A 14138-nucleotide genomic window follows, 5' to 3' on the forward strand; every position below is an offset into this window, starting at 1 on the left:
GTGTAGTAGTTTTCGAGTTAGATTGCAATTCACCGGTCCAGTTTTGAGCCAAACGGACTATACTTCAGCGTAACTTTCTTTATACTCCTTTCCGCCAGAATACAATATAGAGGTAGTAATAAATGACCCTCGGCCTTAGTTACGTTGATAAGCCCTATCCACTGACGTGATTGACGAGGTGTATGTCCACGTGTTGAGGTTACATGCTTTGTGATCGTATATCGCTTTGTTGAACGGGGCCCTGCAAACAGAGAAGAGTCGGAATCTCCGCTTTCAATGTTTGTCATGTGTGGTCAGTACATGTGCTGAGGGGTCAAACTCCTACATTACGTCGCAAACAATCAGACCTCACCACAACATGGCAATTTCTTTGTATCCTGTCAGCTCCCTAAAATAACTATTTTGCAAAGTCTGCATTCGATTTGCTGATTTTCAACCCTCGCATTTACGGGAACACTTTCACAGCATTAATTAATTTACGATAATTCATCCTTCAGTCACAACATCATAAGGAACCGTTCATAATTTATGGCTAGGGAGTGATAATGATTTTTATGGGGAAACATATGTACAATGTGAATGATCCCTCCTAAAATTTATGTACAAAGTAAGTGGACCCCCCTTCCCCCATGTCATGAACAAAATCAATGACAACCCCTCCCCCCAACCACCCCTAATACATGTGTACAAAATTGGGTGACCCCACTAAAAAGCATCATCACCCCCCTTAGCCATAAATTATGAACGGCCCCTAATACGGTTTTGATATCCAATATCGTCTCGTGCTTATGCTTTCTTTTCCTTCTTTTATCGTTATTTCACCTCGCGCTATCTCTTTTCTGGTTCTCGTGTTATCGTTATTTCGTCTCGAGTTATCGCTGCCATAACAGAGGCTAAAATGCGATCTCGATCCTTCTCGGCCACCATTAACCCTTACGGCGGGTATGAAGTCCATCGATGCCACTTGATGACGAGGGTAACTCCGTACAAGAGAATATTCGGATTTCATTCGGATTCTATCGTGCGAATCCGCTGGGCATTTGCGGAAACGAGACTGCGAAACTTGTCTCGACGGGTTCTGACTGTTTTTAGTTTGCAAGAGTGAGTTCCCTTTGACTGCAGTGATGGCGACAACACTTTTCAAGATTGTTCGCTTACAAAATATCAACCCCTTATATAAAACTGTCACACCTCGCATATCACAGGTATAATATGGATTGGATTTATATGTACATTACGCTATGTGACTTTATTTTAAGGCTTATATTGTAAGACGCAACTAATTCATTTTGTTGACTAGGTGATGTGACACAGTCTTCACAGATCCAGGTGAAGCTTACCTCCTTATCTAGTTGCAATGAGTTGGACGAAGTAAAAGTTGTCGATTATGTAACATAAATTGTGTTAAAGTCCTTGAATTTAGAATTCATGTATATTCTGTGCATGGCTGATGTCGGTCAACTTCATTGGCTGTCAAGGTCACACCTCCAGATTATCATTGGCTGGTCACTGATGACTGTAAGGTCTTCTGTTCTTTCATAGATGATACAAGATTAGAAACTTCAACAAGGTTCTTGTCTTGTGCTGTATTTTGCATTCACAGCAAGACTAGATATGTTGAACAGGCATAATCCAAAATGTTCATGCAAAGTGCAGAACTTGTAGACAATTTAGATACTACCAACCTATATAACAGAGCTTTTGTAGTGTGCCCTTGATGACCAGATTCATTATTATTTGTTTGTAAGCGGTAACAAATTTGGATGATATAGCCAGGTTTGTAGACTTTATTGATAACAAATGTTATATTGGAATGACCGAGTACAGTATGAATTCCAGTACTCTTGTTGTTGAGTCCAACTGGACATGCCGAAGAACACTCGGTGACAAAGTCCATTGGCCATTAGGTGCTGTACTGTTGAGAGTGCTCTTTCCCCCCCCACACCCTCACACACCCTACCCCACCTTTAACAAATGCTAGAATTTGTACTTTACTCAAAAAGTGTTATCCCAAATGTAACATTTTTTAAGTACTTTCTAAAACACATTCTGCATTAATCTGTATTAATTGGACCGCCTCCGTGGTGTAGTGGTTAGAGCGTCCGCCCGGAGTGCGGAAGGTCGCAGGGTTCGATTCCCGACCACGTCATACCAAAAGACGTTAAAATATAGTACTTGTTGGTCCCTGCCTGGCGCTCAGCATTAAAGGGTACAACAAGGACTGGTCGGCTCAGTATACTGTGTCTGAGTGGGGCATTCATGCTTCACTGCGGCATGGCATCTCGGTGAGCTAGCACTATAAAACCAGCTTAAGTCTGGGCTAGTACAAGCAGCCACACATACACATACACACGCATGCACACCGTCATATGAGCGAAATATTCTCAAGCACGACGTTAAACCCAATTTCACCTCACCTCACCTCACCTCACCTCACCTCACCTGTATTAATTGGTTATTTGATTGTCATTCAACCATGGGCAGTTGCCCATGAGGTGACTATATAATAACATCTTATTATATGGTCCCTGGTCCCATTTACATGTTAATGAAGACAGGTTGGAAATCCATCTATTTGTTGAATGTTTAACGTGTGTTTCAGGGCTTGAAATGTTTCTCAACCAGTAAACAACGTGATGCCAAGTTCTATAAGAATGCAGATGAAGCTGTGTCTGATATTCCTGATGGATCCAAACTTCTGGTTGGAGGTATGTAGGTGTGTGTACAGTATCAATACATTGCAATACTGTGTTCTATTACTGTGTCTATTAGTAATGTGTAAGTACCTATACATGCATGTGTTGCACTCTCCATGAAACCCTCACTGCACTAATTCCATGCATGAAATCAGGGATAGTACCGGTAATACTTTTTTTTCTAAGTGTGCCTTGGGGCATCAGACAAATATTTTAAATGTGCCTTTCAGAAATCAAGTGTGCCTACATATTTTAGAATAAATGACTGTAGCAATGATGATGATCATTTGAAATACATTGTTAGTAAACAACAAATGTTACCTGTTTTCTGTTATCACTGGTATGTCTTCTGTTTAAGATGGCTTTCTTAAGGTTCATTTGTTCTGCTTTCCCAACACCTTTAATAGCTAAGAATTTTGTGACAGGTTCATTTGTTCAACATATCTAACATACACAATGTCCTCTTCAATAACCAAACTATCAGTTCTCCCATCACTCTACATTCATTAGTTTCACATTAATTTTCGACTCGGTGTGTGCATGCGTAGAACGTGTAAAAATATCCACTGGTCAACTTCCGGTTTGGTCGTATTACCGATAGTGTAAACACACTGTAAATAAAAGCTGTATGAAGATTATTTACATGTGACAACTGTTCATAGTTGAGTACATACATCCATTTGCCTATGCTTTTCAATAATTGATGTCCTATTTTGGTGGCAATTGCATCAGAGATGTTTCCTTTATTTGTGAGAAGGGGATGTGCAGCAAGGAAGGTAGACGGGTGGTGGTGAGATGTGTTTTATACAAGAGCTTGTTAACAAACGTTAAACTATTTATTTAACTAATCCCGGTCCCTTCCATTCATAAATGAATTGAGATCAGTTAATTTTGACATAAAACCATATATTTGTTTTGATTTTTGCTTTCTTTAGAGTGTGTTTACATTATCGGCAAAGCATACGACCAAACCGGAAGTTGTCCAGTGTATGTTTTTACACGCTCTGTCGAAAATTAATGTGAAACCAACGAATGGAAAAGCAACCAGATTTCTTTACATCATCCATCATAATTCCAGTGATTTCCTGGGCGATAAAGTCAATAAATGTTTTTGCTTGTTTTTCATTTGCGTAAGTGTTTTGTTTTGGGGATTAAATGACTAAAGGTGATTTATGTCTCTAAAATATTAGGTGTGCTATAAGGGCACGGGAACACTTTTTTATCCGTGCCATTTTAGTATTTACCGTGCCATGGTACGCTAATATATGGGGTATTTCGAACCCTGGAAATATAACTTAGCTGTTGACATATTTAGTGGATCAGTCAGAAATTTGAGTCTTATAATTTGCATTTGTTTGTTAAAATATCAATTAAACTGAAATGTGCTTGATTCAGTTCAATTTGTTTTACTGAGTCTGAGAGCCCTATGTTTTTGCACCAAATCTTGTGTATATGCATTTACTGCATCTCACTATTACCACAATGATGAAATAAATAATGTTACAATGTTAATATTGGTATCATATAGCATCCTGTTATATTATCCACCTGTCTGGCACATTGTTCATGGCACTGATTATAAAAGCCAACAAGCATTTCTAAGAAATGAAAAACAAATCAAAGTTAGAAACAGATTGCACAAGGTTCCCAAAGGAAAAACATTGACAAAGTTACCTCCCTGCTCAACACTGCATATTTTCAATATGAAATATGACAGATGATGAATATATAACATGTTTTTCTTGATAACAGCTGATTTGTTTCTTATGTGTTTGTTTTAGGCACCTTTCATTAGATGACCAATGCTGATAGTTAGCATAGCATTTGATGAATGTACAATTGTTCTGACCGTGGTATTTCCACATGAACACCTATTGGTTTTTAGACTCTTCACAATGGCAAATGATAATAATTAGTTCTCAGCACTAAGGGGTGCTGGACAACGACAGACATGCCATGACTGCAGTCTCCCCACATCCTTGTGTTTTGAGTTTGTAAGAATTAATAAAATAGGGAGTTGGGTAGGGGACTCAGGATCTATTCAGAAGGTATTTTCTCACACATGCCACAAATTATTACTGGATATTTAGAATGAATATAGACTGCAATTTTTCTGTCTATGGAAAGGATTGTGATCTGAAAGAGGTTTTGACTCCTGATGATTTGTAATTCTGTCCGGCTGGGTGATGCCTTTGTTATAATGTTTTCTGTGTACATGAAACCTGATAAATGTTGGACTGCATTGCCATGTGTACTGCATGAAGGCCATAAGTGCATTTGTCACTTTTATTGATGGAATAAGGCTTATTGTCACATTGATCAACAGAAAGGATACATCTTTATCTTTGCATTAATTTAGGAAATGTTTGACTGGCACTGTAGACATGCAACTTTATGGATGACATCTTTTCGTGTATTATACCCCAACCTTATAGGTCTGAGTATATAGTTATTCCAAAGAGTTATGTCTTTCCCCCTTGAAGACATTTCTGTTCAACCGATAACTTCACTATGGTTTGGAATGTTTTCAGATTTATTTACCACCTTGTTTGTCTGGATGAGAGATGCAGTGCAAATTTTGATTATGATATTTAAATTTTTTAAAGAAGTACAGCAATTTAAGAAACTTGAATTTGAAAAGGATTGTTGAAGCAATAACATGAAAGGTATTGGTACAAACATTTTCTCTAAAGGAGAGGTGCAATGCAATGTTTGGTTCCAGTTTGCTAATGTTTGAAAGAGTTCAGTCCATTTACGTAAATGAACTGGAACAAACCCAAGGGGAATTTTATTCAACCAATAATTTAAAGAGGAATGTACACAGAAAAATTATGTTTTTTCTTATGTGAAACAAAACAGAATGTTTGAATTAGTTCATATCAATGCTTGAAAATATACACTAATTTTTCTTACAAAGGTAGTATAACCATCACTATAATTGCAGAAATGTTATGCTATTGTGTGATCTTTGTTTGTTGTGCTAACTGGGCCAGAGTTATCCCCCTTTGATTAAGATTTACTTGACTTACTGTGGTCTCCTGTCTAGTCCCAGAGCAAAAGATATTAAGACTGAAATAAATCTTGTAACAAAAGTTTGCAAAATATGAAAGAAGCATTACAACTAAAGATGTAAGCAGCAGGACAGATTGATCATGTGTATTTTCATTCAAAACCTCACCTCAAAATAGTGTGTTCAACGCAGGATATTTGGATGGAAACTTTTGTTGTTTCAAGCAAAGTATGTGCATAAATGTGACATGTACGTACTCCAAAACAGTCTGCGTGGTGATATCTTCTTTTTGTTTTCATTGAGACCAAGGGAAATACACAGAAATCACTAATATTCATCTTAAACTCTGACTCTGTGTGCATGCAATCAAGGGCATATAGGTATGTTTCTAATGGTGCCTTTAACAATGCATTGGGATTCAGATTAGGGCTGTGTATTGGCAAATAAATTGTATTGCAATATATTGTGATTCAAGTACCTGTATTGCAGTATTTTGGGAGCCTAAGTGAGTGGCACCAATTGTGCATGTCTATCCTATTTTCTACATTATAAGTCACTAAACATATAACAGCAATCTCAAAATTAGGTTGCACAGTCAGTTATTCTATTTTCTCTTTTATGCAATTTATAGAATTACAGTATGCCGTTTTATCATTGAATAATGAAAGAAAACATTCTACAAGTCTGTGTAGAGTTTAATTTAGACCATAAAGATAATCACAAACACTTCATATATGTTCTTCACCCAATATACTGGCTCTTAAAAAAATATTACAATACGTACCATAGTGGTGTAACGATAGTATCAATGTTTGCATCATCAGCTACTCGATACGACTGCATCGATACAAAACACATTTAGGCAATATATCAGGATATTTATTAGGGGTGAAACGGTACGCTCTTACCATGGTACGTATTGTGGTACAAGGCCTTCGGTTCGGTCCGTTTCGGTTATGTATATGAGATATGATCATAATGTAGAAAATCAACAAGAGCCAAACCTTACATTGTTTAATAACATGGAAAAAAAATAACCATAACCTTTGTTATTTTGAATGAACAAAACTGTCATTTCATGACAAAATAGAAGAACTAAAGTATCACTGGAACCTTGGAGCTCACAGCTGTGTGGCAAAATAGCAAGTAGCCAAGTGTGATTAAAATTCACTAACATCACATCAGCATTTACTGCAGTGAAATCACCACATCCCAGAAATGTTCATGTTTAAAAAACACACCTCAAAACAATACACAAATCAGATCTTGTCGAATGTGACTCTGTTGATGACATATCACATATAAATAAATTAAACAAATTAACTCAACACAGTTGTCATAAGACAGTTACAGTCTGTGTGCCAGATCATTGTCCTTGATCTAAATTATTGCCTATCTCTGATTTCAGTCAGTTAAACATTTAAAGACTTTCCACAGTCCTTGGGAAGTACTGCTACACAATCTTGGCACATTCCAGAATGTTTTTTTTTAATAATGATTAATAAAATGACGGTACAAAAAATGAAAAAAATAAATTTTTGGATTGCATTACGGTATACCAAACTCAAAGCAAAATACTGTGGTTCTACTAATACCGCGGTATACCGTTTCACCCCTAATATTTATATCGCGAGGGTCCATAATACATCGATGTATCGCCACAAGAGACTGGGAGTGAAACAGTATACTGCGGTATTAGTAGAACCCCAGTATTTTCGGTTTTAGTACCGTCATTTCTATCTAGTCATAAAATGACAGTTTTGTTCATGCAAAATAACAAAGATTATGGTTATTTTTTTATCCATGTTATTAAACAATGTAAGGTTTGGTTCTTGTTGTCTGTTTTCTGTATTATGATCATAGTCTCATATAACAAACCGTGGTAAGACCGTACCATTTCACCCCTACAAGTAACTATATATCCAGATGTTACTTACGTAAATAGAAATACTAAGAAACTTAAAATAGGAATTTGTTTCTATCTGTTATCTTTGTTACATGAACAAAGGAGTTTGTGTATAAGTGAAAGAGTATAAAAAAAATTCAAACTCTGTGAAATGTAGAATACTTTTCTTCAAGTAATTGAAATATGTTTTAGTTGTTTGACAAGTAACAATATTTATTAACAACTATGAACAATGTTAAGAAAGAGAACAAAGATATGATAAAACTTAGAAAGCTAGAGTATTTTTCAGTGATTCTGTATTCTGCTATATATTACGTTGAATTGTTTGTGAAAGCATTGGTGTAGAAACACAACTTCCCAAGGGAACCTTCAGTTTCAAACTTATGTTAGATCAAGGTTTACTAAATATGTTTGACTGTACTTTCTTAAGCATTAAATGCTGAAATTTTATTAGACCACTAGCTTTTTTAGTGTGTGTGAATGTAACACAAGTTCTGCTGTATAACAAATAAAGTTTCAGTCATTTTATCTATTCTATCATATCTGTTCTGTTTTTAGAAACGGTAAAGTATCGGGATACGTATCGTATCGCCACCATTGTATCGTAATGATAATTGTCTCGTGGGTTCCTTGCCAATACTTTCATGATATATGGTCTCGCCTCATTAAATTGGTATCTGGATATATCGTTTCGCCACTAAGGCCACGACACACAGTTCTCACGTATAGTTTGAAAAGCGTATTGCAATATACAGGTATACTGTTAATACCGTGTAGTCCTACTAATAAGAGTAATAGAAATACTGTAGTGAAAACTTTACATAATTTAAATACATATTAGACACCATTAGTACTGGTAGGTGAAACCTGGAGGAGTCGTGGCACCAGAGTGGGATTTATTCACTGTATGGAATCCAGCCAATTTGTCATTTTTGTTCTTCAGTTCTCAGAAGTAAGAGGCATCAAGATCTCTTATTTTTGTAGAATTTGTTGCATTACAATGGGGTTTTATATCTATCATTTCGATTGAGAATAAGGGTTTCTACCCTCTAGAAAATCAGTGATTGAGCTGTAATGTTATGTAAAATATTACAAGTGTAATATAGGCTGTTAAACTTTGCCAGTGAAAATAATGTTTCTTGTCAGTAATTGCTTTTCCAAATGTCCTTTACAATGACAATCAAGTAATATTACATTTATATGATTATGTTTTCTTGCATCAAATCAGCTTCAGTTGCCCATAGCGGTGGTGGGGTAGCCATGTGGTTAAAGTGTTCTCTTGTCATGCCGAGGACTTTGGTTCGATTCCTCACATTGGTACAATGTGTTAAGCTGGAATATTGCTTAAACGGATGTAAATATCCAGCTCTCTTTCTCTCTCACTCACTCACTCACTCAACCTGGAGTGTAATTGGGTGTATAGTATATATGTTTAAGTGTTTCATATTGCCATTTTGTATTGAATCACATTGAGTCTGTATGTCCTGCTGCAGTGTGTGACATAACTGACCATTCTGTGTTTGTTGATTCAACAGGCTTTGGTCTTTGTGGCATCCCAGAAAACCTGATCCGTGCTTTGATTGACAAACAAGTTGAGGGTCTAACTGTTGTCAGCAACAATGCAGGCGTTGATGATTTTGGACTAGGTCTTCTGCTGAAAAAAAGACAGGTAGAGTTGTACAGATTAATCAAGCGATTCAAGCCAAGGGATTTAAGATGATACCTGAAGACAATTGCTTGTGGTAAAAGGCAACTAACGGGAAACCGGTGGTCAGGCTCGCTGTCTTGGTTGACACATGTCATCGGTTCCCAATTGCGCAGATCGATGCTGATGTTGTTGATCACTGGATTGTCTGGTCCAGACCCGATTATTTACAGAACGCCGCCATATAGTTGGAAGATTGCTGAGTGCGGCGTAAAACTAAACTGACTCACTCACTCAATCATATTAACTACTGGTATGTATGTAATTGTGAAAAGTGGGGTATGCATGTAAATGTATGTGTTTCTAATTACTAGTGTATGTGTGTTGTGAATGAAATGATAATGAAACATGGTTCTTTACATAGTGACGTTTTGGTTCAATGAAGGATGTAGAGTGAATATGCTTGAATGATCTGACCCATTCAGCCAATAAATTAGAAGTGTAGCAAGAGGAGGTAAAGATCACATACTTTGTATGTCCCTCTGACAAGTGTAAATTCACATGGCTTTCATGGCCGAAATACACAATGCCTTTTAGGAAATGGCTAAATGTACCATGTTAATTTTTAACTAATCCTGCACTACTTACTTCCTGCACTTATTGCTTACGACGCCAGACGCTTGAAGCTGAAAACGTAGTGATCACTTCCTGGTCTCTGATAAACATCCATCTGTGCACGCATTACCAGAAGGTGATGTCAGCCACCTCAGATTATTGCTTTTCGCACGCCTCGCAAGACGTTTGGTTTGCCAGCTTGACTGTTTTGTATCCTATGAGTTTGTGTTTATTGACAATAAACTGTGTATTTTCATTTGTTCTTCAGAGGGTGTAGGTATTACCCTTCTCTTTCGTTTTTTGTAGTACTGTTGTCGTGATGGTGTTTGTTATAAACACGATAGTTGTCATCACTATTATCGGTCACTTCGCCATTCAGAACTTGTGTCTTAGAGGTATTCGTAGTGGCTTGTTCTTGGCTCATGCTTATATGTTATGCTATAGTCATATATTGTTATGAAGCCTTATTCTGGTCTCCAGTTTTGTCAGTATATTGTAAGACGTTTGTTCTCAATTATGCTGTTATACCCCATTACTATTATAATGTGTTTGCTGGGGGTTTCTGCTATATTGCAGTTTCTATACGGCACACGCTGTATAGCTTGTAAAGCCGGGGAATCTCATAAGTGCCCTGATTCACAGTTTGCATTGCACTTTTCCGTGTTTTTCCCTGTCTATGAATGAATGTGCTAGTTGCGCTTACTTAATCATCTTCACACCTTTTTTCACGTCTATGAAGCGCCAAGTCTAACACCGATGTCGCCTGTGACAAGCATCCAGATACTTACCACACCACTGATGTTCACTAGCTCTAGGGCGTCTGGTGCTCCATCTCCATTCTCCAGGCTGCCGTGTCATACGTTTCCCTGGCAGACATCCTACTCCTGATGCCTCAGATGCAGTCACTGGATGTTTCGACACCCATTACACACTTGACCTAGTTAGCAGGGCACACAACAGCACCTCCGCTGTTCATCACTGCAGCGCCTATGGATACGGCGTATCTACCACATCCACTGCGAGTTCAGAGTTCAGCAGTCGGTGTCAGCGCCTCTGTCGCCAACACCTACCTGTTCCAGCGTTGTTCCTGACTACAGCGAATATATGGTCATCTATCAGATCCAGCGCCTATACGGCACCTCCACCAGATCCTGGGCCTATACGGCACCTCTACCAGCCCCAGCTCCTATACCACTCCTTTACCAGATCAAACGCCTGTACGGTGCCTATAAAACCATACTTATTCAAAGCACCTGTATGGCATTTCTACCAGATCCAGCGCCTGTATAGCGCCTATAAAACTATACCTATTCACTCATTCCAGTGCCTGTCCGGCCTTTCCACTAGATCCAGCGCCTGTCTGCGCCTATAAAACCATTCTCACTCACTCACTCCAACGTCTGTCCGGCATTTCTACCAGATCCAGCGCCTGCTCGGCGATCTACTAGTTCCAACGCCTATAACACCATACTCACTCCAGTGCCTGTACCGCGTTTCTACCAGGTCCAGCACCTGTACTGCGCCTCTATTAGATCCAGCACCTATACAACCATACTCGCTCACTCACTCACTCACTCCAGCGCCTATACGATGCCTCCACTATATTCAGTGTTTCAGGTGTTTAACATACTGCATCAGCGCCTACTACATCTTCAGGGGGTTTGGCTCCTCATAGATATGCCTCTATGACGTGTCGGGTAGTAGTATATACAATGATTGTCCGAGACCAAGTCCAACAAAAGCCTCTGTAAAGCTTTATTTCATCAATAAAGCTTTTGTCAGGCCCTTAGGTCTCGCCACCATTGTATATACTACTTTTGAATCCCCAGTTAACTTCCCGGTCACTATGACCGCGAACTAGCGCTTTCCTGATCACGTGATGGCTCTATGCCGTGTTGACAGGATACCATTAAGATTACTCGACAAGGTAAGTGTTAAATATTTTGCTTGGGTGGCAACATTGTGCCGTATGGTATGACCAATAATTCCTCTCTGACGAAACCTCTCCCTGGCCCATCTTTAAAGTAGTACAAGTTTGGCTCGTCGGCTTTGATGTCCACTTTATCTATGTTGTAAGTTTTGACTGACCATATCGGATCGGTGGCTCGTTTCCGAGTGTCCCCTTCGTGTTCCCCCGGCTGGTAGAGGTAACTCACGAGGGCCCTATCGGGTATCTGTTTCTCCTTCTCACGCGATGGTGCAGCCGACTCAGCCACCACTGATTTCAGTTTGATAGCGTCGGCTGGTTTCTTGCCGGTGAGACGGGTGGTTTCGTGGTTGATAGCCGACACCACCTGAGGTAGCCGCGCTACCCATTCCGTTGATCGTTTTTCTGGGTTGACCATCACTCTCGCATACTGGTGCCCGAATAAGAGCTCAGCCAAAGTCCGATTGAATCTCTCGACTATGGCTTGGCTGCGATGGGCTCCGACTGCGCCACACCTGACCTTGGTATTGTGTTTGGCTAGCAGTTGTGACATGGCACCCATGAACTCTGGGCCCTGTGGGCCATGTCAGCGGACTGCGTTTGTATATGAGTTCAAATCCGTGGGCTACTAGGGCCGCATCCTTCGCGGTCAAGGGTTCGGCTTCCTTGTAGCGGTTGGCAACGTCAACGACGGTTAGGGCATACTTGTACCTCCTGTCAAGGGGTAGGAACAGGAGGTCGGCCTGGTGGGCGTTATTGGGTACGGTAATGCTGAACTTTCTTCTAGGCACGTAGCGTGGTGCCGGTAAATAGATCTGCCAAAGGGCTTGTTTTTCAAGCCACGCTTTAGCCTTGTCCGGGTGTACTCGCGCCATTTTGGCCAGCTTATGTACGGCGCTAGCTCCTTTCCAGTACCCACGCGGGCTGTAGTAAATAGCCTCAAACTTTCTTTGGTTCCGTGACATCGTTGTCGCCCCGACAGGGTATTTATATATACACCTATGTTCTTGGTTCAATTTTCTCATGCCCGTACGCGTACGTGTTAATCCCGTCGATGGCTATCCAACGCTTCGTGTCCATTGGTGATAGGGACGTCTTGTTTATCGTCAGTCCGTATATCCTGTGCCCGTTGCTTCTAAGCGTGTTCATTTGATTTCTGAAGGTGCGGGTCTTGAACAGGGCTTCCTTGAATCTGGCGTGTTTGATGTGTTGTTTCATCACGTACTTCTTGACACCCTTCGCCTTTCGGATCTCGCTATTGTCGGCCTTCAGGATGGAGTACGTCTTGGGTCTCAAGCCTATGTACTCGGCTATGGGCGTGCCAGCACACTCGTCCTTCATCTTACCGAGGACCTTTTTGTTAACCGTGCTGTGCATGGCATGGCCTTTGGGGTAGTCATTGGTGTCGTATAAATGGATGTGTTTTACCATGTCCTCGTACACGTCCTCGGTTCGAATCTCCATCAGCAGGAAACACCTGGTGCCGTACTGCTTCTTGAGCTCGTTGTAGTAAAAGTCGTACATCAGGTGTTTGGATAAATCGAGGATGCTCATCCCCACATAAACAGGCCGGTTGAATTTGATGTGGCTTTTCTTCATGTGAAGGGCCACCAGGTCGTCGGTGAATATCTTGCTCCGGTTGAATGCCGTGCTGGCTATCAGTTTCCTGATCTTGTCTTCCTCTTTCGACCGAACCAGCTTCACGGTCACGCGTTTCCTCAGGTTCTCCATTGTCTTACCGAACACCGAGTTGTTCATGAGTTTGTAGAGTTTTTTCTCGAAGTCACTGGTGGCCAGCTTTCGCAGGTCCGTGTTCATTCTGATGTAGGGCTCCATCCAGGGGCTCTGGTCGAACACGAGCACCCTGTGTATTTTGGTCAACCTCATACCCAACGACAGGTACAGCTGTAGGTTGCGATAGTGCACGATGTACTTGGTCTTATTCATTAAGTTGGCCAGAGTTTTTCAACGTCTGACACCCGCCCACCCAGCAAGTTATGTTGGTACTTGGACATCCAGTCTGGGTTAACCCTCAAACGTTCGGGGGCCATGGGGTAGCTGTTGTGCGATGTGTGCAATGCCTTGGGGTATTCCAAGTCCACTTCGAGGATATAGCCTTTGTTCAAATCTGGCACGATGCTCATAACATCGATCTCGGGTGATGCCCATTCAAATCACCCTGTGGGTAGATACTGGCTCATGGCCCAGCCGTACAGGTTGCTGGCATCGAGGTAGAGGATGTGAGTGGTTGGCTTCCTCGAGTCATGGAAATCCCACCTCGCAAGCCTTTCTCAATGAACAAGTGCATGTCGTAATCGGTGAGCAATTCCAACTTAACT

General features: G+C 40.4%; 1 protein-coding gene across 1 annotated transcript in view; it reads left to right on the forward strand.

Moving 5' to 3' along the window:
* The first annotated feature begins 1087 nt into the window (after positions 1-1087).
* Positions 1088-14138, forward strand: part of LOC124254962 (succinyl-CoA:3-ketoacid coenzyme A transferase 1, mitochondrial-like) — a 52502-nt gene continuing 39451 nt past the window's right edge. The window contains 3 exon segments of the mRNA XM_046688802.1: positions 1088-1205; positions 2603-2708; positions 9148-9281. Coding sequence (XP_046544758.1) covers positions 1125-1205; positions 2603-2708; positions 9148-9281 — 321 coding nt within the window. The 5' untranslated portion in view covers positions 1088-1124.

This window comes from Haliotis rubra, unplaced genomic scaffold (assembly GCF_003918875.1).
Source record: "Haliotis rubra isolate DU_JTF1 unplaced genomic scaffold, ASM391887v1 Scf589, whole genome shotgun sequence".
In the NCBI taxonomy this organism is placed as follows: domain Eukaryota; kingdom Metazoa; phylum Mollusca; class Gastropoda; order Lepetellida; family Haliotidae; genus Haliotis; species Haliotis rubra.